At 43.3% G+C, this 25,325-nt stretch overlaps 1 protein-coding gene across 2 annotated transcripts in view; it reads right to left on the bottom strand.

The window, feature by feature from the left end:
* Positions 1–25,325, bottom strand: part of APLP1 (amyloid beta precursor like protein 1) — an 87,644-nt gene that overhangs the window by 21,824 nt on the left and 40,495 nt on the right. The window contains exons 9-15 of one of the 2 annotated variants that reach the window (XM_070764902.1): positions 23,254–23,412; positions 16,156–16,284; positions 15,769–15,868; positions 14,143–14,277; positions 9,464–9,487; positions 9,255–9,322; positions 1,866–1,934 (exon numbers count right to left, since the gene is read on the bottom strand). In XM_070764902.1, the coding sequence (XP_070621003.1) occupies positions 1,866–1,934; positions 9,255–9,322; positions 9,464–9,487; positions 14,143–14,277; positions 15,769–15,868; positions 16,156–16,284; positions 23,254–23,412 (684 nt within the window). The remainder of the gene's footprint in view (positions 1–1,865; positions 1,935–9,254; positions 9,323–9,463; positions 9,488–14,142; positions 14,278–15,768; positions 15,869–16,155; positions 16,285–23,253; positions 23,413–25,325) is intronic. The other variant, XM_070764903.1, reaches the window with a different exon arrangement.

Raw genomic sequence — 25,325 nt, 5'->3', positions numbered from 1 at the left:
TCATGGAGAGAACAAAGATGTGAAATGAACCGAAGGAACAGATTCCCAGTCTGTTCTGCCGGGCTCTCTGGTAGGAGCCTCCCGAAAATTCAAGGATACAAATTTCAGACACACACACGTTTGAAAATTCAAAACAATGTTCTTTATCACAAAATTTCAAAATAAACTGAGCACTCTTTTTGTATTGCAAAGAGCACTCGTCCCAAAACAACCAGGTAGTCTGTACAATTTCCCTTAATCAGTCTTTAAGTACTTAGCTAGCAGCTGTGAAGAAACTTCACACTCCTTCTTCTTCCACACACTTTGCTCTGCGTGGGTTTCAAAGATGTGAAAAATCAACAAACAAAGTCAAGGCATGATTCCTGAAGAACTGCGATCAGATACTCTTCCACAAATGGCCAAACCCACACGCAGCTATTGTTTCTTTCTGCGAAGAATGTTTTGCAAGCCCTAAGTCTTTGCAGGGTTTTTTTTCATTACTCTAACTTGCTCTGAGTAAGTTTCTTTCTAGCCCTAACCAGGTGCTAACAATGTTCCCAGCTCTTACCTGCTTGCAAGCTCTTTCACTGTTACTCTCTGCAAAGAAGAATGTTTCCCAAGCCCTAGGTCTTTGCAGGGTTTTTTTTCCATTGCTCTACTTGCTCCAAATGTTTCTTTCCAGGTGCTATGTTGTTCCTAGCTCTTACTGGCTTGCAAGCTCTTTCATTGTTACTCTCTCAGAATAAAAAAAAATTAAGCCCTTAACCAGGGAATAAAATAATGTGCTGAAGCTGATCACACTAAGGATGCTGCCCAGAGGAATACCTGGTGTTGTGATTCCGTCTGAGGCCCCTCAGGGAACGGCTGATCCTCTGCCGGCTTCCTGCTCAGAGGGGGAGGATGAGGAACAGGAGGTTCAGGCAGACGGGGAGGAGGAATCTCAGGCTGAGGGAGAGGGAGGACAGCCAGAGTCCCCCGAGAGGGAGCTCTCCCCAGCAAGCAGCCTGGATTCCTTAGATGAAAATGCACAAGCAATAATCGATCTCCGGCAGAGAAGAGCAACACAACGAAGGGGACAATTAGCCAGGTACTTTCAGCACTAAAGAGGCAACAGCTGGGTTTGGGTGTGGTGCTCTCTGGAAAGGCTTAAAAGGCAGACCCACCCTTCCTGGCTTGTGGAGTATTATCTTTGGGAGTCCTGGGACCTGGCTGTGATCTTTGGCGTCTTGGAATTCTGGTTTGTGACTTTGAATACTGAAACCTTGGGGGGAAAAGGTGGGGGTCTTATTCTCTACAGTGGTGGGTGTGCCAGCAAGAAGTCTGCTGTATTGTCTGGCCATCAGGACTCTGCTGTGAAGTCTCATAGCCTGCCTGTTGGGAAGAACAGGTTTTTCTCTGTGTTTATTTTTCAAACTATAAAGTGCTTTTGCTTTTACCAGCGTGTCTGGCTGCTTTTTCCAGTTGGTGTTGAAGTCTGGGGGCACCCAGACAGAACAACCTGGTAAGTGGATTCTTTTTCCTATTTTCCTCCCCAAAAACTAAGGTGCATCTTATACTCTGCAAAATACGGTAGACACACCCAATTCCTGCAACTGCTCTTCAAATATTTTAGCCTCCAGCCCTCTAATCATCTTTGTTGCTTCTTTTCGGCAATCTTTCTAGAGCCTCAACATCTTTTTTTTTATGTTGAGGTGACCAAAACTGGATGCAGTATTCCAAGTGTGATATTAACCAAGACAGTGGTATTAACACTTCACGTGATCTTAATTCTATCCCTCTGTTTATGAAGCTTGTTTTGAGCAAGGCAGACATGACAGACAAGGAAGGTTAGGGTAGCTGAACCCCTCTTGATAAGTGGAAGAGAACGTGTTTTGAAAGCTACTTACCAGTTCATCTCGCTGGATTTCCTGGGACTTGTACACCATGCCTTTGACATCTGAGGCAGACACATTGACCTACGGGATGGATGGGGGGGCGGGGATGGTTTTTGATTTAAATTAGACAGATGCAAAAGCTGGATGGGTAATCCAGCAACATTATTTATTTATTTATTTATTAGATTTGTATGCCGCCCCTCTCCGTAGACTCGGGGCGGCTCACAGCATACAATAAGACAATTCATAACAAATCTAATAAATTTAAAAAACATATAGATATAGATATATAACACGGGAAATTTTTTTAAAACTATAGTCCTAACCTAACCAATAGAAATTTACAATTAGGGAACGACACTCCAACGATGAATATGAAATTTACGTCGTAAGGATACGATACACCAGCTGTTTGCTGGTCCTAGTCTCCATCTTCTCTCTTTTCTACTAAATCTGCACTTCTATTCTACTAGTTTTCCTCATCATTCCTTTCACCCATTTCCTCCCATGTTGACTGTATGACTGTAACTTGCTGCGTATATCCTAAGGTTTTTATTAATATTGCTTCTTCATTGCTTATTTGACCCCTATGACAATCATTGTTGTACCACATGATTCTTGACAAATGTATATTTTATTTTATGTACGTTGAGAGCATATGCACCAAGACAAATTCCTTGTGTGTCCAACCACACTTGGCCAATTAAAAAAAAATTCTATTCTATTCTATTCTATTCTCTCTATATGCTCTCTCTTCTTTTACTTAGTTGTTTTTTCTTTCTTTCTCTTCTTCTTTTATTGTCCTTTGCTTTTCTCTCCTCTCTTTCTCTTTCTACCCCTCCTTTTTCCTTTTCCATGCTCTTACTTTTTATTTCCCCTTTTCTTCCCGATGTAAATATGTATATTATTTTAGAATTGCCTACTTTAAAACTGCACGAATTTGTACCAATGACTAAATAGACCTTTTTTTCCCTGTAATTCCTTCCCCCATTTATTTGTAATAAAGATTATATTTTTTAAAAAACAAACATTAAAAAAACCCATTATTAAACCAGACATACACACAGACACACCCTACATAAATTATATAGGCCCGGGGGAGGGAGGGGGAATGCCTCAATTGCAATCCTACCCTTGACAGAGTGCATAGCTCCTTTTACTCTAATATATACTGTTCAAAAAAAATAAAGGGAACATTTAAACAATACAATATAACTCTAAGTAAATCAAACTTCTGCGAAATCAAAACGTCCACTTAGGAAGCAACACTGATTGACAATCAATTTCACATGTTGTCAGCACATTCAACTTTGTACAGAACAAAGGATTCAATGAGGCTATTTCATTCATTCATATCTAGGATGTGTTCTTTGAGTGTTCCCTTTATTTTTTTGAACAGTGTATAACCTAAATAGCCTTTTCTCTCTTTCAAGGTGGAACATGGAGAAACGTCTCCTGGTCCTCTACGTAATGGGATGATGGCAATGCATCAACCTTCACAAGTCAGCAATTATTCATTTGAAAGCACACGCATCTCAAACATCTCCTTGAGCATAGCAAAGTTAACACGGGGAAAAGAAATGGGTGTAGTACATATCACCGTATATTAAAAAAAAAAGGTGCCAGGCTTTGAACTACCACATCAGCAAAGGACAATCATGAATAGGAGTCGCTTCTCAAATGGCATCTGTTGGGACCCCATGTATAAATGGGGCATAATATCCTACCCTAAATATGACTGACAAGGGCAGTGATGCTGAACCCTTTTTTCCTCGGGTGCTGAAGGAGCATGGGCACATGCTATCACGCTTATGCGAGTGCCCACACCTTCTCCGGGTCCCGTCACTTAAACAATGTCGGTTGGCGGGCCCCAGGGGAAGAGCCTTCTCTGTGGCGGCCCCGACCCTCTGGAACCAGCTCCCCCCAGAGATTAGAACTGCTCAAAACCCACCTTTGTCGTCAGGCATGGGGGAACTGAGATATCTCCCCCGGGCAAATATATTTTATGTATGGTATGCTTGTAGGTATATCTGTTTAAAAATGGGGTTTTCTTAACTATTTAAATTTTAAACTGTAAATTATTAGATTTGTCATGAATTGTTTTATTGTGGTGTGAGCCGCCCCGAGTCTACGGAAAGGGGCGGCATACAAATCTAATAAATAAATAAATAAAATAATAAATAAATATAATTCAATGCCTGGGGAAGGCAAAAACAGGTTCCCCCGTCCCCTGGAGGTCCTCTGAAGGCCAGAAACGGCCTGTTTCCAAACTTCTGGTGGGCCCAGTAGGCTCATGTTTCACCCTCCCCAGGCTGCAAAGGCTTCTGCGGAGCTCGGGAAGTGAAAAAGCGCCCTCCCCCATCCCCCTGGAGGCTCTCTGGAATCCAAAAACGCCCTCCCGGAGCCTCTGTGCAAGCCAAAAATCAACTAGCCAGCAGACACATACAGGTTGGAGCTGAGCTAGGGCAATGGCTCGCGTGCCAGCAGATATGGCTCCGAGTGCTACCTGTGGCACCTGTGCCATAGGTTCACCATCACTGGATTAGGGGGTCCCACATCAAACTGTAGCTCACATTGTGATCAGCTGTAAGCTGAGGGCATCTATTAATCCAGTAGCTGTGTTTCAATGGCTAGATGGTCTAGACCCGTGATGGCAAACGTAGGGCACAGGTGCCACAGGTGGAACGCGGAACCATATCTGAGGGCACTCGAGGCATTGCCCTATGTCAACTCTAGCATGCAAGGCTGATTTTTGGCCTTCTGGAGGGTAGGAGGAGATCATTTTTGCCTTCCCCAGGCTTCAGGAAAGCCTCCAGAGCCTGTGGATGGCAAAAAATGGACCCAATGGGTCTACTGGAAGTTTGGAAATGAACTTCCAATTGGGCCATTGTGCTCCAGGCTTCAGGAGGCTTTTCTGAAGCCTGGGTATGGTGAAAAAATGGCCAAACAGCTCTATTTCTTTCTCCCTCCCTCTTTCTCTCTCTCCCTTCCTTCCTCTTTCTTTCTCTCTCCTTCCCTCCCTCTTTCTCTCTCTCTTGCTTTCTTTTGTTTTCTCTCTCTCTCTTGCTTTCTTTCTTTCTCTCTCTCTCTCTTTCTCTCTCTCTTTCTTTCTCTCTCTTTCTTTCTTTCTCTCTCTCTCTCTTTCTCTCTCTCTCTCTCTTTCTTTCTTTCTCTCTCTCTCTCTTTCTTTCTTTCTCTCTTGATTTCTCTCTCTCTTTCTTTCTTTCTCTCTTTCTTTCTTTCTTTCTCTCTTTCTTTCTCTCTGAGCTTCGCGGCACACCTGACCATGTCTTGCGGCACACTAGTGTGCCACGGCACACTGGTTGAAAAACACTGATCTAGAACATCAAAGGATAAAGAGAGCCCAAACAGGCTTTGGTCTCCAGTCCCAAGCAAAGTTGATGGCGCCGTCTTCTAATCCGACCTCTTTCTGAGCGATGTTACGGGATTAACCCTCAATATTAAGTAATCAGCTTAAAATCAAAACCTCTATTACACAACAAATAATTTGAGGTTACATAAACATCGCTGCCTTTGAATAATATACCACATCAAGATTCGTAAGAACGTAATAAAAAGGAGGAGGGAAAACACTATGGGAGAGGGAAGCCCCATATATTGCTCTGACTGTGATGGCGAACCTATGGCATGCGTGCCACAGAGGGCAAGTGAGGTGTTGCTCTATGTCAGCTCCAGCGCGCATATGCGCACAAGACAACTGATTTTCAGCTTTGGGGAAGGCCATTTCGCACTCTGGAAGCTTCAGGAAGGCTTCCCCGAAGCCCCGGAGTGCAAAAAACCGCCCAACAGGCAAACCGGAAGTTCGGAAAACGCACTTCCGGTTTGCTCACCGGGCAGTTTTTCATGCCCCAGGGCCTCAGGAAGCTTCCCTGAAGGTTCTGGAATGCAAAACGAGCAAACTGGAAGTCCATTTTTCTGAGCTTTTGGTTTGCCTGTTTTTTTCACCATCCCATGCTTCAGTGGGGCCTGTGCACATGTGCAGGGATGGGGATTATCAGCAGTGGGCTATGAGCTGGAACACTAAATTGTGCTCACTGCCGCGGCTCATAAGTGCTTGCGAGGCCAGGGTGGGTTTGCTTCTCCACCTGTGGAGGTAGCAAAATCGTACACAGAGCCGCAGGTGCGCCTGTGTTTCAGCATGCGCGGGAGCCAAGAAACCTCACCGAAACACGGGTGCACCTGCGGATCTGTGTGCGATTTTGCTACCTCCAGAGGTGGAGAAGTATGTATGTATGTATGTATGTATGTATGTATGTATGTATGTATTTATTTATTTATTTATTTATTTGATTTCTATGCCGCCCCTCTCCGTAGATTCGGGGTGGCTCACAACAATAACAAGAACAATGTAAGAACAAATCTAATAATTTAAAAACACTAAAAACCCCATTATTTAAAAGCAAACAAACCCACAAACATTCCATGTATAAACTGTATAGGCCCGGAGGAGATGTGTCAGTTCCCCCATGCCTGACGGCAGAGATGGGTCTTAAGAACTTTACCAAAGGCAAGGAGGGTGGGGGCAGTTCTAATCTCCGGGGGGAGCTGGTTCCAGAGGGTCGGGGCCGCCACAGAGAAGGCTCTTCTCCTGGGTCCCGCCAAACGACATTGTTTAGTCGACGGGACCTGGAGAAGGCCAACTCTGTGGGACCTAACTGGTCGCTGGGATTCGTGCGGCAGAAGTAAACTCTTCCCTGGCTTTGCAAGCACTTACGAGTCACGGTGGCGAGCGCAATTTAGCGTTCCGGCTCGTAGCCCACTGCTGGGGATTATACACATGCGTAGGGGCAGTGCACGGGGTAGGGAATGAGTGTGGGCATGTGCCCCTGTGCTAGCACACCTCCACCTTTGGCACACAAACCAAAAAAGGTTCGCCATCACTGACTTAGGGATAAGGTAAGATTAAGAGAGGGCTCCATCAACTTTGCTTGACACTAATGATCAAAGTCTGTATAATACATGTGGGTATATAATAAATAAATTAATAATAATTTATTAGATTTGTATGCCGCCCCTCTTGTTTGTTTGTTTGTTTACATTTTTGTCATGTTTATATGGTATACAGTAGAGGTGATGACCCTCTGAGAGGTGTATGCAACGAAATTTCATTTTGACGTATGTCAATTAGTGTACATTTAAAATGACATTAAAGGGGACACAATCTGAAGTTAGTTGGGGGAAAGATCAAAAGCAACATGAGAAAATATTATTTTACTGAAAGAGTAGTAGATCCTTGGAACAAACGTCCAGCAGACGTGGTAGATAAATCCACAGTAACTGAATTTAAGCATGCCTGGGATAAACATATATCCATCCTAAGATAAAATACAGAAAATAGTATAAGGGCAGACTAGATGGACCATGAGGTCTTTTTCTGCCGTCAGACTTCTAAGTTTCTATGTTATTCTAAGTCTATATGGATTCTCTTCCAGATGTTGTTGAACTCTGGAATACCGTTAGCCCTAGGGTTGTGGAAACTGAGATCTATTGGTTTCTACAGCAGTGCTTCTCAACCTTGGGAACTTGGAGATACGTGGACTTCAACTCCCAGACTTTTCCCAGGTAGCATGGGTGGTTAGGGAATTCTGGGAGCTGAAGTCAGGGGTGGGTTTCAACAGGTTCTGACCAGTTCTGGAGAACCGGTAGTGGAAATTTTGAGTAGTTCAGAGAACTGGGAAATACCACCTCTGATTGGCCCCACCTCTCGAGTCCCAGCTAGTCAGGAGGAAATGGGGATTTTGCAGTATCCTTCCCCTGCCATGCCCACCAAGCCATGGTCACAGAACCAGTGGTAAAAAAGTTTGAATCCCACCACTGGCTGAAGTATCTTGAGTTGGCCTTCTCCTGGTCCCGTTGACTAAACAATGTCGTTTGGTGGGCCCCAGGGGAAGAGCCTTCTCTGTGGCGGCCCCGGCCCTCTGGAACCAACTCCCCCTGGAGATTAGAACTGCCCCCACCCTCCCTGTCTTTCGTAAACTACTCAAGATTCATTTATACTGCCAGGCATGGGGGAGTTGAGATAGCTCTTCCCCCTAGGCCATTACAAGTTATGCATGGTATGTTTGTGTGTATGTTTGGTTTTATAATAGGGGTTTTTAGTTGTTTTTTTATTATTGGATTGTACATGTTGTGTTTATTATTGTTGTTAGCTGCCCCGAGTCTGCGGAGAGGGGCGGCATACAAATCCAATAAATTATTATTATTATTATTATCTTCAAGTTGTCAAGGTTGAAAAACACTGTCCTAGAGAACCCCATATTGTTAGTTCTATGTACAACACAATTGGTTTGGCAATATATAAACAAGGTAACGATGAATGCTTGTTTATATTGAAGTACTACAGCTTTAAGAGGTAGTGTAGGAAATTGCCATAAGAGGGAGCCAAAAAGCATGACTCTCTGATCTCTCTGTTTTTTGCAGCTGATTCACTGTGACTGATGTAGTAAGCTCTGTGTGTTTGACAATAGTTTGATGCATGTGTAAGCTGTAATGTATGTCTGATACGTAAGACCAAGACATTCCATCTCCCTTCCAGCAATTTATCCATCCCGGGAGAATCCCTGGAGATTCTCTTCCATTTTTTTTACTACCACACTGTGGGCGTGGCTTATGCATTTTGTTTCAACATCTTTCAGTGCAAATTGGGTGCTCTGGGGAGGCGCTCCAAATTTTGCTACCGGAACTGCGTTCCTGACCGTTCCTGTAGGAGCTCATCACTGGATGGATGGATGGATGGATGGATGCCATTTCTAAAAGTCAACACTATTTTATAAACTTTATTATTATTATTATTTTTTAAATATAGTTTATTTATTAATAAAAAAGGGAAGGGAAGTATAAACAGGAAGAGAAAAAAGGTAAGGGGAAAGGATACAAAATCAAGGGGTTTGGGAAAGTGATAGTATTATACATAGTAATACATAAAATTCTTTGTATCGATAATATATTTATTTATTTATTTATTTATTTATTTATTATTTAGATTTGTATGCCGCCCCTCTCCGAAGACTCGGGGCAGCTCACAACAAGATAAAACAAATCATAAATAATCCAAATAACATTAAAATATTTAAAGATTTAAAAGAACCCCATATACTAACAGACACACACACAAGCATACCATGTATACATTTCTCAAACTATGTAAGTAAAAGATATCCTTATTTTATAAACTTTAATGTATCTGTTTTGTACAAATGAATAATTACTCATATCTCCTGGATATCGACTGGAATCCCATGTTTCATCTTTGCACGCCCTTGATAACTCACGCGTTCTGCACACTCCTTAACACTTATAATTCTCTGTCCATTTTGGAAGAAAGGAGTATGTAATTGTAGCAAGCAGCAATAAAAGGCCAGAAATATCCTCTGCACCTACCTTATGTTCATACTCGTAGAGCAGGGCTTTGTCACTGGTTGGATAGTCGTATTCTGCCAGCCCTGAAGCTGAAGAGAAGAGAATCAGGTCAGGGTTAGAGGAACAGAGGCCTCGCTTGGTAACAATCCAGACTCCCATTGCCTTTCTCAGTCTCAGCCATTACCACTAAAGCCTCCAGAGAAGGACCGCGTGAAGAATGGAGAACTTACCTTTCTTGTCGGACGATTCAGAATCTGCCCATTCCCCACAACCGCGTCAGAAGGAGAGGAGGAAAGCATGGCAGAAAGGAAAAAAAAGAGAACAGAAAAAGAAAGATAATTTTGAGAAGAGGCGAGAGACACGCGATACGATGCTGAGACAGGGGAAACAAAGTCCCAGGAGCAGAAAGAACAGCGCTCTCAGCTCCCACAACAGATAAATGCAGCTGCGAGAGCAATCATCGGCTTTCCCAAATATGTCCATGTTACTCCAACACTTCGCAGTCTGCATTGGTTGCCGATCAGTTTCCGGTCACAATTCAAAGTGTTGGTCATCACCTATAAAGCCCTTCATGGCACCGGACCAGATTATCTCAGGGACCGCCTTCTGCCGCACGAATCCCAGCGACCAGTTAGGTCCCACAGAATTGGTCTCCTCCGGGTCCCATCAACTAAACAATGTCGTTTGGCAGGACCCAGAGGAAGAGCCTTCTCTGTGGCGGCTCCGACCCCCTGAAATCAGCTCCCTCCAGAGATTAGAACTGCCCCCACCATCCTTGCCTTCCATAAACTTCTTAAAACCCACCTCTGTTGTCAAGCATGGGGGAACTGAAACCTCTCCCCCTGCCTATGTAGTTTTTTGTGTATGATATGACTGTATGTATGTTTTTATATACAGTATTGGGGTTTCTTGTTTTTTTAGACTTTTTAAATGTATTATTGTTATTTTAGATTCTAACTATTAGATTTGTCATTATATATTGTTTTTAATCATTGCTGTAAGCCACCCCGAGTCTACGGAGAGGGGCGGCATACAAATCTAATAAATAATAATAATAATAATAATAATAATAATAATAATAATAATAATAATAAATAAGTTGAATGGAGAAAGAATGCTTGCTTAAAACAATTCGCTTAACAATTCACGCTGAGGTTGTGTCTGCTGAATATAACTCCGCATTGTTTGTTTGTTTATTTATTTGGATTTCTAGGCCGACTCAGGGCGACTTACAAACATACATCTAAATCTAAAATCCCAAACAATTAAAACCATTCAACCAATTGAGCCTTCTCTGTGGCGGCCCCGGCCCTCTGGAATCAACTCCCCCCGGAGATTAGAACTGCCCCCACCCTCCTTGTTTTTCGTAAATTACTCAAGACCCATCTATTCCGCCAGGCATGGGGGAGTTGAGACACCTTTCCCCCAGGCTTTTTTATATTTATGTTTGGATATGTATGTGTTGTTTGCTTTTTAAATATGATAGGGTTTTTGTTTTCGCTAGAATATTGTTTTTATTGTTGTTGTGAGCCGCCCCGAGTCTTCGGAGAGGGGTGGCATACAAATCTAATAAATTGAATAGAATTCATCCAGTCATAGTCGAACTATCCTACTTCCTATTGGTGACAGGAAGGGCATCCAGCCAGTAAACACAAACCCTACTTTACTGAATTAACTCATCTTCTAACTTCATACAATACATGGAACCAAAATCTGATATAGGTAGTCCTCAGGGTATGGAATTTGGGATGGGAATTTCCACCACTAAATAAATTATTTTAAGAGTCAGGTTATTCATGACTGGGAGAGCCAATGGTAACAAGGCCAGCCAATGAATAGGCATGGCAACTAAGTCAGCCAATGGGAGATAAACACATCTGAGTCTGTGCAGAGAATCAAAACTTAAGCTTAAGGCTGGGCATGGCTTAGCCCACTCTGAACTGAAAGCTTGTCTGCTAATAGAAATGAAACAGCTTGTAACTGTTGCTACAGTGAAGAAATAATCTACTTGTGGTTTTGCATATATATTGTAATGTTTATAAAGAAGTGAATGAATCCAGCTGAATCAGTTATCTGTGTGTGCTTCTGGGTTTGATTTATGCAACGAACTCTGATAGCCGTTTACTTCCTCCACTTCTGTTGTACTTTTGTGCTTCTTTTGATTAAATCGGCAAAGCAGTGCTTATGTGCTCTTAAACTGCCAATTCCGTAGACTACTAAATCTTTCCAATCAAGATCCTGTGCTCTCATTATTTCATTCCATCAGAGCGAGAGAGAGAGAGCGAGACGGAGAGAGGGAGAGAGAGAGAGAGGGAGAGAAAGAGAGAGAGAGGGAGAGTTTACCAGTCACTTTTAAGAGCGTATTATTTTTGTTCTCCATCAGGAACCAAGATCAAATGAGTTTCAAAGCATGGCTTATCCTTGAATTCTGCTGACTATTTTTCTCCTTGTGCCAGAGGCAAAACCGTTGCATTACTCTTGCCATATCTTTGTGCTAATGGGAAGCTATTGCCAGCGTAACTTTGACATCAGCAGGATTGTAAAAATCAGAGACGGAGACCGGAAAGTGGTGGAGGCAGAACAGAAGCTAGACTTTGGGGATGCTTAGATCTGCATTCTTCTAATAGCCAGTTTATCAAGGCAAAAGAAATTGGATGTACATTAACAGATTCTCTTTAGAAATAGTATCTTGCTAGCCCCATAGGTATAGAAAACTTTACCCTATGATCGGATGGGGTAAAGATCTCATTCTTAATAGTGTTCAAAACCTGAAACCTTTGTTCTAAACTTTAAGTGTTCCCCTTATTTTTTTTAACGCATGCTCTTATAATGCTGAGTTTATAGACTTCTTGTGCCCTATCACATGTAATAGAATTTCTATATATTTTTTCCTGCATCTTTGGCTTTAGATAATTTTGCTAGCTGTCCTTCTCAACTTGCTTGCATGCTCATTATTATATACAATCTATCACCCAAACTAGCCATTTTTACAACAGGAATGTATTTTTCTATGTATCGATGTTGCTGATACTTCGTCATCTTTGAATGGTTTGTCTGTTTTCTATCAGTTGCAAGCAGAAACTGTCTGTTGTTTATGGTTACATTGTTCAACTGCTCTCTAGATATAACAACCACAACCACAAATAATAGACCTGGCATCTTGGGTGCAGTTCCAAAACAACTAGAGCATCAATTGAACACCCTCGGCATTGACAAATGCACTAGCAGTCAATTGCAAAAAGCACTTCAGCTTGGAACAGCTTATATCCTGTGGCCATAACACCGTCTAACAACACCATCTGCTCAAACCAGGTCCAAATCCAATCTAAAAATTCTGGCTGACTGCGCAAAGAACCAGAATGAGACACCCAAAGGCAGATACACAGACAGCAGTCAGTTCCAGAAACAAAAATGAATCAACATTCTGTTTTCCTTCTGCTGATTTTAAAAACCTCCCTTCAGTTTCATTTCCCAAAGATTCTAAATTATTTTCTGATTCCAAATTGTTCTGCCGGGCTCTCTGATAGGAGCCTCCCGAAAATTCGAGGGTACAAATTTCAGATACACACAGGTTTGAAAATTCAAAACAATGTTTTTTATCACAAAATTCAAAATAAACTAAGCACTCTTTTTGTATTGCAAAGAGCACTCTTCCCAAAACAACCGGGTAGTCTGTACAATTTCCCTTAAGCAGTCATTAAGTATTTAGCTAGCAGCTGTGAAGAAACTTCACACCCCTTCTTCTTCCAACGAAGTGAGACACACACACACACACACACGTTGCTCTGCTTTGTTTTCCAAGGTGTGAAAAAGCAACAAAGTCCAGAAAACACAGGATTCCTGACGAACTCTGATCAGATATTCTTCTACAATGGCCAAACCCACATGCTGCTATTTATAGCAGCAGCCCTAATTACTGGAGCCCCACCCAAACACAGGTGGCCTCCCTTATTTCCTGTAATATGTTCTTACTTGGTCTCTTCTACGCATAATTCTGTGCTTGCGTGGGTCCAAAATGTCATCATCTGAAGCTATAGAAGATAAGGGAGATTGACTGCCTGGGCTGTGTGCCAAGCCCTCCTCTGCCGAGTCACTCCCACATTCTTCTTCGTCCGAGGAAACTAAACTCTGAACTGACTCTGTTGGCAATAACACAGGCCTGTGACATGTTGAATTTTCCCCTGCATCCACCTTCCCATTCCCTGGGGCAGGAGCTGGGCCAGAGCCAACCACAACGAAACTGGGAACGTGTTTTTCATGTACTGCAAACTAAGATCTGGTGAGATATTTCAGAACTACCCTGTTTCCCCGAAAATAAGACGTACCCCGAAAGTAAGGCATGGCAGAGGTTTTGCAGAATTTGCTAATATAAGGCACCCCCCAAAAATAAGGCATAGTCAAGTTTATATACGGTACGGTGGAAAAACATACGGTACCATTCAAAGCTGTTCATAGCGGTACCGTAATAATGTGGCGTCCCCTGCTGGGGACCGTCCAGTACAGCAGACACAGTCTGCTGCTGTCTCACCGCCATTACAGTCTCCACTACAGTGCGTAGATTGTAGTTCCTCTGGTGGCCGGAAGCTGCAATAGCGGGAGTATACTGTTGTACTATATAAGTGCCGTCGTTTTTGTGTGTGGGTGCCATACTGACTGATACCGTACCGTAATCAGTGTACCGTGCGGTACACTTTCTTTGGGGGTGTCAGCTTTTCTGCCTGTGAATTTGTCTTATTTGAGAAATATAAGGCACCCCCCGAAAATAAGACGTAGCACAACTTTTGGAGCAAAAATTAATATAAGACAGTGTCTTATTTTCGGGAAAACACGGTAGGTAGCTTTCTCCTTCTGTCTTCCTGACTTTGGCAAGGACTCGAGAAAGTAGTGAGGAGCAACGTATCTAACACACCTTCCCCATCTCGGATCTCGGCAGCTACATCCTCCCCGCTGTCCATGGGTAAGAACTCTTCCGTGGTGCGGGTCTCAGAGATGGAGGTAGTAAGCAGGTCATTGGTGGACACCCGTTCGGACCGCAGCAGCTCCTCTGGAAGTTAAAGAAATGGGAATAGATTATTTGGAGCCCTATCTTAAAGTTTTGAGACTCTACCTTGCCTGTTACAACAGTCCCCAATTTTTTGCAAAGGTTTTTTTAAAAAAAATTTCAACAGGTGCTCAGATTCATTCTTTCTTTACAGGAGAGCTTTCCTTCAGAGAAAAATCTAGCTCTTCATCCAGTAGGACAGATGCACTTTGCAGATGGACATTTGGGCCAGACCAAGGTATTTTTCAATTTAAAAAGAAATAATAATTCCAGGTCCTTGGGAAGTGGATAAAATGCCAAGTTCAGCCTAAAAATCTAGCTGATGGTGTGATCCACCTATAATTTCCTTTCATGTTGATACTTTTTCTCATAATAGGACATTCTACAATGTCTATGGAGATTCTTCATCATCCAGATCATGGTTGCCCCAAAAATGCTTTTTCCAAAAGGCAACTGAACTTCTTTGAAAACATTTTGCATTTATCCAAGAAGCTTCTTTACTTCTTCAGAACTGTAAAATTTGGGGCATTCTACAGTGCCTCTTCCTTCATCTGGATACATATACAGTGGCACCTCTACTTAAGAACTTAATTCGTTCCACGACCAGGTTCTTAAGTAGAAAAGTTTGCAAGTAGAAGCAATGTTTCCCATAGGAATCAATGTAAAAGCAAATAATGCATGCAAACCCATTAGGAAAGAAATAAAAGCTCGGAATTTGGGTGGGAAGAGGAGGAGGAAGAAGAGGAGGAGGACAGTCACTGCCAAAGGAAGAAGGTGAGGTGAATCAAAAAAATCCAAAACTTTAAGGCTTAAAAATAAAAGAGGGGCAGGCTGCCTCCCCTACACTGTGCCAGAGAGAGAAACCCAGGGGGAATGGTGGGAAACTTCGTGCCACTCTCAAATTTGGTGGAAATTTTTCTAGGCTCAGGTTTTTAAGTGGAAAATGGTTCTTAAGAAGGGGCAAAAAAATCCTGAACACCCGGTTCTTATCTTAAGTAGAGGTGTTCTTAGGTAGAGATACCACTGTACAAGTATTTCAAAAATTACTCACCCTGGGTAGTAGAGATGATACTAGGAGAATATCAACTTAAATAACCAATCAAACTAACTACTAACCACTGTTTGTAAATGTGTACTTGCCAAGTGTATTGGTGATTATTAAAACGGATGTACAAGTGCTGCCTCTATGTTGGTTGAGGCAGGCAGGATTCCCTTGGGTACCATTTGTTGGGGGTCAAGGGAAAGGGAGGGTTTTGCCTTCTCTTTCTGCTCAAGATCCCCACGGACAATTGGTGGGCCACTGTGTGACACAATGCTGGAATCGATGGGCTTTGGCCTGATTCAGCATGGCTCTTCTTATGTTCTTAAGAGCAGGCTGACCGAGTTTGGAAGGCACCTTAGTCTACAAGCAATAGGGTGAGTGGACAACAGTAGACTTAACTTAAGAGTTGAGGAGTGATGATATTTGGGATATGAAGGATATGACACATGTACCTATGTCTCCTCGGAGCTCCTGAGTTAGCTGGGGATTCTTGTACAGCAACGCCAGACTTTGGTTCATCCGTTCCTCAATGACGTGGAGATGAGTATACACCTGGGAAAATACACAATAACAGAAAATGGTTCTTTCCAGAGCAGTGTTTCTCAACCTCGGCCACTTGAAGATGCGTGGACTTCAACTCCCAGAATTCCCCCGCCCAGCATGAAACTCTGTTCTACAGTAATTGCAATGACACAAAATGGCGGCCATAGGCTGAAGGAAACAAAATGGTGGCCACAGGCTGAAGGAAACAAAATGGCGGCCACAGGCTGAAGGAAACAAAATGGCGGCCATAGGCTGAAGGAAACAAAATGGTGGCCACAGGCTGAAGGAAACTGTACCTGGAACTTCATTTGTTCTGCCTTTTCAGGATCGGCCGCTGCCACATGCTGGTAATGGCGGAGAGTGTGGCGCTGATCTTTCTGTTCTGCCCGTACATATCTCTTCAGAGCTGCCAGGATGCGGTCAGGCTGTGTCAAAAGAGGAGTGTGACATAAATGAGCTGAATCTTGGCTGATCGCCTGCCGTTCCTTGCTCCATTCTCAATAGTTGGCCTTTGAGCAGATGGGATCTCTTGGTTTCCTCCATTTCCGCCACAGATAAGTACAGGTGGAAGTAAAACCAAAAATCAACCAAAGCTAAGAGCCATATCTCCGGGACCACCTTCTGCCGCACAAATCCCAGCGACCAGTTAGGTCCCACAGAGTTGGCCTTCTCCAGGTCCCGTCAACTAAACAATGTCGTCTGGTGGGACTCAGAGGAAGAGCCTTCTCTGTGGCGGCCCCGACCCTCTGGAACCAGCTCCCCCCGGAGATAAGGATTGCCCCCGCCCTCCTTGCCTTTTGTAAACTCCTTAAAACCCACCTTTGCTGTCAGGCATGGGGGAATTGAGACATCTCCCCCAGGCCTATATAGTTTATGCATGGTATGTTTGTGTGTATGTCTGGTTTTTTAAATAAGGATTTTAGATATTTTTAAATATTAGATTTGTTGTACATTGTTTTTTGTTATTGCTGTGAGCTGCCCCGAGTCTGCAGAGAGGGGCGGCATACAAATCTAATAAATAATAATAATAATAATAATAATAATAATAATAATAATAATGCTAAACAGAAGGAGACTTGGATATGGCATGCAGAGCCATATATAAGGACACACGAGGTGTCATCCAATGTGCATGATGCGTATGCTGGCCAGCTGATTTTTGACCTTGGGGAAGGTTGTTTTTGCCCTCCCCAGGATTTAGGCAGCTTATCTGAAATCTCTGGAGTGCAAAAAATGGTCCAACAGGCAAACCAAAAGTTCTAAAAAATGGAGGGAAGCATCTTGAATTCAATTCAATTCAATTTATTAGATTTGTATGCCGCCCCTCTCCGAAGACTCGGAGGGTAAAAAATGGCCCAACAGGAAAACAAGAAGTTCGTTTTTCTGAGCTTCTGTTTTGCCCGTAGATGCATTTTTTGCACTCTGGAGGCTTTAGGGAAGCCCGAGGTAGGAAAACAGCCCAATGCGGAGTGTGTGTACATGGGGGGGGGGATGCACACATGTGTAGTGTGGTGCTTTGGGTGGGTGTTGTGTGGTGGCACGTGGGGGGCGCTAGCGTGTACTCAGTGTTCCATTCTTGGCACACAAGATGAAAAAGGTTCACCATCAATGACATAGATCATAGAACTTTATGTGACTATCAGGAGCTGAAGAAAAGTGAATGGGAGATTTTGACTTTGCAGGATGTTTATAGAGGCCATAAGAATTTTTTTTAAAAAATGTGAGTGCTTTCCCTATGGAGCCTGGTACATTTAACATGCTAAGATCCCCTTATTGGTATATTATATTATTAAGAAGAATAGTGATAGTAATAGCATTCATTCATTCATTCATTCATTCATTTATTTGATTTTTATGCCGCCCTTCTCCTTAGACTCAGGGCGGCTTACAACATGTTAGCAATAGCACTTTTTAACAGAGCCAGCATATTGCCCCCACAATCTGGGTCCTCATTTTACCCACCTCAGAAGGCTGAGTCAACCTTGAGCCGGTGATGAGATTTGAACCACTGATCTACAGATCTTCAGTCAGCTTCAGTGGCCTGCAGTACAGCACTCTACCTGCTGCGCCACCCCAACTCTATATACTGCTTCACAGTGGTTTATAACCCTCTCTAAGCAGTTTACAGAGTCATTGTATTGCCCCCAACAATCTGGGACCCCATTTTATCCACATCAAAGGATTGGAAGACTGAGTCAACCTTAAGCCTGGTGAGATTCAATCTACCAAATTGCAAGCAGTCGGCAGTCAGCAGAAGTAGCCTGCAGTACTGCATTCTAACCACTGCGCCACTATGGCTCTTAGCATCCATCGCACCAACAAGGACAAGAACATTAACATTTAAATAAATAAATTTAACAAATTAATATTTAATAAATATTAATAAAATTAATGTTGATATATATAGCCGCCCCGAGTCTACGGAGAGGGGTGGCATACAAATCTAATAAATAATAATAAATAATATTTTTTTAAAATTAATAAATATTTCTATCAGTATTGAAATGAGAGATCCTTGGTGCTCTCACAGCTTGGTTGTTTTCTTGCAGAAAATTCATTACACAATCAGAACTAGCATTGACGATGGTACTTCGTTTGTGTAATGAACCATCTGCAAAAAAACAACCAGACTCAGAGAGGATAAAAAAACCTGTATTTTACCCATGAGAATTTCCCTGAAAAAGTATTTGAAAAAAAAAAATCAAATGGAGTGAGAAAAGGAAAGAAAAAACCCAGACTTTTTTTTTTGGCAGAGCACTTGAAAAAAAAATCACATTATCCGACCCCCAATTTAGAGTTAGCAACCCAGCACAGAAAAAAAAAGGGAGAAACCGAACTCTGTTTTATTTCTGGATGTCATTGCCTAGATGTAACTTCTGGGATTTTAGCAGGAAGCCAACACGGAGAACGGGAGGGGTAAATGAAGCATCAGAGTAAACGAAGCTTCCCACTTGCCGTTGTGCAGCTACCTTGTCTGCGTCAGCGTTCTTTGACGCTGCTTTCCAGATGTGCTGGATGACCTAAATCCTCATCTAGATATGGCCTGGGGCTATTCTGGCTGAGGATTTCAGGAGCTGGAGTATAACATACCCAGAAAGGAGGACAATTTGGAAAATCGTTTATACAAGGGAAGAGATAATTCCTCATTTATTAAGAGCACGACTAACGCCGTGTGCAGGATGAGTTTTATCTCTTTCCTGCTCCATAATTCTGCTCTTTGCCACATTCAGGGCATCAACTAAGCAATGTCGCCTGGTGGGACCCAGGGGAAGAGCCTTCTCTGTGGCGGCCCCGGCCCTCTGGAACCAACTCCCCCCAGAGATTAGAACTGCTCCCACCCTCCTTGCCTTTCGTAAACAACTTAAAACCCACCTTTGCCGCCAGGCATGGGGGAATTGAGATACGCTTTCCCCCTAGGCCTTTACAATTCTATGCATGGTATGTATGTATGTATGTTTGGTTTTTATATTAATGGATTTTTAATCATTTCTAATACCAAATTACTATTGTACACTGTTTTATTGTCGCTGTTAGCCGCCCCGAGTCTCCGGAGAGGGGCGGCATACAAATCCAATAAATAAATAAATAAATAAATGAATGAATGAATGAATAAATGAATGAATGAATGAATAAATAAATAAATAATTATAGGGTGATGACATCGCTCACTGCTTCTTCACTGCATGACTACAGAAGCAGTAAAAAAAAGCAAATTCCATGCTTGGCATCATTATCATCATCATCATCATCATCATCATCATCATCATCATTATTATTATTATTATTATGTCAGTACAACACAGCAAACGAGATCACTATGCTGGATTTCGTATTTCATCACCAGTCGGGCACTTCCCAAGCACCTAGGACTGCATGATGTAGCGGCGAATTTGCAATTGACAGATGGAGATTTTGTCAATTCCAATGGTTTTCAAATGTCCGCTGAGATCCTTTGGTACTGCGCCCAGCATGCCAAGTATTATCATTATCATTATCATTATCATTATCATTATCATTATCATTATTATTGATTGATTGATTGATTTGATTTGTATGCATGGGGGAATTGAGATGCTCTTTCCCCCTGGGCCTTTACAATTTCATGTATGGTATGTCTGTATGTATGTTTGGTTTTTTATATTAATTGGTTTTTAATCTTTTTTAGTATTTATTGGATTATTATTGTACATTGTTTTATTATTGTTGTTAGCCGCCCTGAGTCTCCGGAGAGGGGCGGCATACAAATCCAATAAATAAATAATAAATAAATAAATAAATGCCACCCCTCTCCGAAGACTCGGAGTGGCTCAGAACAAGAAACAGTACAAATCCAATACTTAAAAACAATGTACAACAATGCACACACACAAAATCATCCTCTCCCCCTCCCTGCTGCTGCTGTTGATCCACAGAGCTGGGAAAGTAGGAGAACACCATTGGTTGATGGGTCCATGGGGGAGGGCCTTCTCTGTGGTGGCCCCGGCTCTTTGGAACCAACTACTCCCTGAGATCCGCACGGGCCCCACCCTACTCGGTTTTGAAAAGCCTTGAAAACCTGGCTTTATCTTTATCTACACCTCTTTATCTGGCTGAGACACAAATTGATTGGGATGTTTGGTGTATGAATGTAGTGATTATATTGTAGGGTTTTTATTGTGATGAAATGTTTTTTATTATGATGAAATTTATTTATTATTATTATTATGAAAGGCATTTATTATTATGAAATGTTTTATTATTACAAAACGTTTTAACCTGATTGTATTGTTTTATAGTTATTGTGGAGTTCTCAAGGAATGGATAGCATATAAATTCAATTAAGTCAGTCAGTAAATAAATAAGTAAAACACTGCTTCACATGGTCTTGAACTCTATTGCATAAATAATATTTCTCTTGCATTGCTTGCTTACAAGAAACAGAAAGATGAGAAGAGCATCTTTCGCTTCCATGTATTCGCTTTGGTGAAACAGGCGCTATTATTCCAAGCTCACCATCAACTTGGTTTGCCATCCACACACAGAGTTTGTTTCTCATTTTCTCAACTCATCTGACGTACAAATCTCACGTATAGAAACATAGAAGATTGATGGCAGTAAAAGACCTCATGGTCCATCTAGTCTGCCCTTATACTATTTCCTATATTTTATCTTAGGATGGATATACGTTTATCCCAGGCATGTTATCTAGGTCCCCAGCAGTTGGGTTTCAGGCCCGGTTACAGCACGGAAACTGCTTTGGTCGCGTTGATGGATGATCTCTGGCAGGCCCGGGACAGGGGTTTATCCTCTGTCCTGGTGCTTCTTGACCTCTCAGCGGCTTTCGATACCATCGACCATGGTATCCTTCTGCACCGGCTGGAGGGGTTGGGGGTGGGAGGCACTGTTCTCCAGTGGTTCTGCTCCTACCTCTCCGGTCGGTCGCAATCAGTGTTAGTGGGGGGTCAGAGGTCGACTCCGAGGTCTCTCCCTTGTGGGGTGCCTCAGGGGTCGGTCCTCTCCCCCCTGCTATTTAATATCTACATGAAACCGCTGGGTGAGATCATCCAAGGGCATGGGGTGAGGTATCATCAGTACGCTGATGATACCCAGCTTTACATCTACACCCCATGTCCAGTCAACGAAGCAGTGGAAGTGATGTGCCGGTGTCTGGAGGCTGTTGGGGCCTGGATGGGTGTCAACAGACTCAAACTCAACCCGGATAAGACAGAGTGGCTGTGGGTTTTGCCTCCCAAGGACAATCCCATCTGTCCGTCCATTACCCTGGGGGGGGGAATCATTGACCCCCTCGGAGAGGGTCCACAACTTGGGCGTCCTCCTCGATCCACAGCTCACATTAGAGAACCATCTTTCAGCTGTGGCGAGGGGGGCGTTTGCCCAGGTTCGCCTGGTGCACCAGTTGCGGCCCTATCTGGACCGGGACTCATTGCTCACAGTCACTCATGCCCTCATCACCTCGAGGTTCGACTACTGTAATGCTCTCTACATGGGGCTACCTTTGAAAAGTGTTCGGAAACTTCAGATCGTGCAGAATGCAGCTGCGAGAGCGGTCATGGGCTTACCTAGGTATGCCCATGTTTCAGCATCACTCCACAGTCTGCATTGGCTGCCGATCAATTTTCGGTGACAATTCAAAGTGTTGGTTATGACCTTTAAAGCCCTTCATGGCACTGGACCAGGATATCTCCGAGACCGCCTTCTGCCGCACGAATCCCAACGACGGATTAGATCCCACAGAGTGGGCCTTCTCCGGGTCCCGTCAACTAAACAATGTTGGTTGGCGGGCCCCAGGGGAAGAGCCTTCTCTGTGGCGGCCCCGACTCTCTGGAACCAATTCCCCCCAGAGATTAGAACTGCCCCTACTCCCTGCCTTCCGTAAACTCCTTAAAACCCACCTTTGTCGTCAGGCATGGGGGAACTGAAACACCTCCCTCGGGCAAGTACAATTTATGCATGGTATGTTTGTGTGTGTGTTTGTTAGAAAAATGGTTTTTTAAAAATATTTTAAAGTTATTTGGATTTGTTATGAATTGTTGTGTCTTACTGTGAGCCGCCCCGAGTCTGTGGAGAGGGGCGGCATACAAATCTAAATAATAAATAAATAAATAAATAAATGTTTAAATTCAGTGACTGTGGATTTACCAACCACGTCTGCTGGACGTTTGTTCCAAGCATCTACTACTCTTTCAGTCAAATAATATTTTCTCACGTTGCTTCTGATCCTTTCCCCCAACTAACCTCAGATGGTGCCCCGTTGTTCTTGTGTTCACTTTCCTATTAAAAACACTTCCCTCCTGAACTGTATTTAACCCTTTAACATATTTAAATGTTTCGATCATGTGTCCCCCCCCTTTCCCTTCTGTCCTCCAGACTATACAGATTGAGTTTGACTATACAGATATCATTCTCCAAGCAGGGGTGGGCTGCCAGGGGACTCACAGGGCTTCAAGAGAACCTCTAGCTAAGATTCTGCATAGTTCGGAGAACCCTCAAATCCCACTGACCCCGCCGATCCCACTCCATCCTTCGTAGGTAGCCGCTCCGAGTCTCCGGAGAGGGGCGGCATACAAATGTAATAAATAATAATAATAATAATAATTCCTCACATGGCCCATTTTGGAGTGCAGGGCATTGCAGAGGCCAGGGAGAGCAAAAAACCAGCCTACCGGAAGTTCGGGAAGGCCGGAAATGGGCTTGTTTTGGGCTCCAGAGCTTGGGAGGCTGCTTTTGCCCTCCCAGAGGCTGGAGGAAGGCCTTTGGAAGTAGGGGAGTGCAAAAAGGCACCCCTCCACCATCGTGCAGGAGGGCAGCTAGGCCACGCCCACCCAGCAACTGGGCCGAGAAGCCCATCCCCATCTCCAAACTAACATCTGCCATCTTCTACCCGTTGAACTAACCTGGGCATGGTTGTTCTGTACAGCAGTCAAGTAGCTCTCCAATGCTGCCCGACGGTTGTCATTTAGCAGTGCTACTACACGGGCCAGGTGGGTCTCCACCAGGCGCTGGCGTTCTCCGGCCACCTGCTCTTCCAGTGTTTGGAGGACAGATTGGAAGTGCTAGAAAGCAAGAAGAAGAGAGAAGCAGTTCAGGATAATTTCAGAAAAAGCATTAGAAGGGACTTTGGAGGACTTCTACATGGGGCTACCTTTGAAAAGTGTTCGGAAACTTCAGATCGTGCAGAACGCAGCCGCGAGAGACATCGTGGGGCTTCCAAGATTCGCCCATGTTTCTTCAACACTCCATGGCTCACATTGGCTGCCGATCAGTTTCCAGTCACAATTCAAAGTGTTGGTCATGACCTTTAAAGCCCTACATGGCATTGGACCAGAATACCTCCGGAACCACCTGCTACCGAACGAATCCCAGCGACCGAAAAGGTCCCCAGAGTTGGCCTTCTCCGGGTCCCATTGACTAAATAGTGTCTTTTGGTGGGCTCCAGGGGAAGAGCCTTCTCTGTGGCGGCCCCGGCCCTCTGGAACCAACTCCCCCCGGAGATTAGAACTGCCCCCACCCTCCCTGTCTTTCATAAACTACTCAAGACTCACTTATACCTCCAGGCATGGGGGAGTTGAGATATTCCTTCCCCCTAGGCCATTACAAGTTATGTATGGTATTTTTGTGTGTATGTTTGGTTTTATAATAAGGGTTTTTAGTCCTTTAGTCCTTTAGTCCGAGTCTATGGAGAGGGGCGGCATACAAATCCAATTAATAATAATAATAATAATAATAATAATAATAATAATAATAATAATAATAATAATAATTATTATTATTATTATTATTATTATTATTATTATTATTATTATTATTCTAGTCCAAGCATTTGCTCAAGCAGGAGACCCTATATCAATGATGGTGAATCTTTTTTCCCCTCAGGCGCATGTGAAAGTGCCCACACCCATAATCCAATGCCTGGGGAGGACGAAAACAGCTTCACCCGCCCGCCCCCCGGAGGCCCTCTGGAGGCCAGAAATGGCCTGTTTCCCAACTTCTGGTGGGCCCAATAGGTTCGTGTTTCACCGTCCCCAGGATCCAAATGCTTCCTTGGAGCCGGGTAGAGAGTAAAAACGCCCTCCAACCATCCCTCCAGAGGCTCTCTGGAAGCCAAAAACGCCCTCCCAGAGCCTCTGTGTGAACCAAAATCAGCTGGCTGGCACATACATGCGTGTTGGAGCTGAGCTAGAGCAACAGCTCACGTGCCAGCAGATAGGGCTCCGCGTGCCACCTGTGGCACCCATGCCATAGGTTCACTATCACTGCTCTATATCATTTCAGACAAATGCCTGTCCAATCTCTTCTTTGAAGCCTCCAGTGTTGGAGCATTCACAACTTCTGGAGGCAAGTTGTTCCACTAATTAATTGTTCTGTCGGCAAATTTCTCCTTAATTCTAGGTTGCTTGTCTCTTGGGTTAATTTCCATCCATCGCTTCATAATAATAATACTAATAATAATAATACTAATACTAATACTACTACTACTACTACTACTACTACTACTACTACTACTACTAATATTTATTAGATTTGTATGTCACCCCTCTCCAAAGACTCGTCTTGCCTTGCCTTCCGGTGCATTGAAAAATAGGTTGACTCCCTCTTCTTTGTGGCGATCCCTCAAATATTGGAATATCACTATCGTGTCTCCCCTAGACCTTGTTTTGACTAGACTAGACCTATTCAATTCCTACAGCCATTCTTCATATATTTTAGAAGCCGCCAAATCGTTTAAGTTGCTCTTCTCTCCACTGTTTCCAGAATCTCAATATCTTTTTTATATTGTGGGTGACCCAAATTAGATGCAGTTTCTAAGTGTGGTCTTACCAAGGCATTATAAAATGGTACTAACACTTCACATGACTTTGATAGACTAATATTGTATCATTCAAAGGTGGGTAAGTCTGGACCTGGTAAAAACCTTGGGTGAAAGATCCTGGAAGGTTTTTTTTACAGCAAAATAGATTGCAGAAAA

The sequence above is a fragment of the Erythrolamprus reginae genome, chromosome 11, assembly GCF_031021105.1.
Source record: "Erythrolamprus reginae isolate rEryReg1 chromosome 11, rEryReg1.hap1, whole genome shotgun sequence".
NCBI classification, from domain to species: Eukaryota; Metazoa; Chordata; class Lepidosauria; order Squamata; family Dipsadidae; genus Erythrolamprus; species Erythrolamprus reginae.
This window is presented reverse-complemented; position numbering and strand designations above follow the sequence as displayed.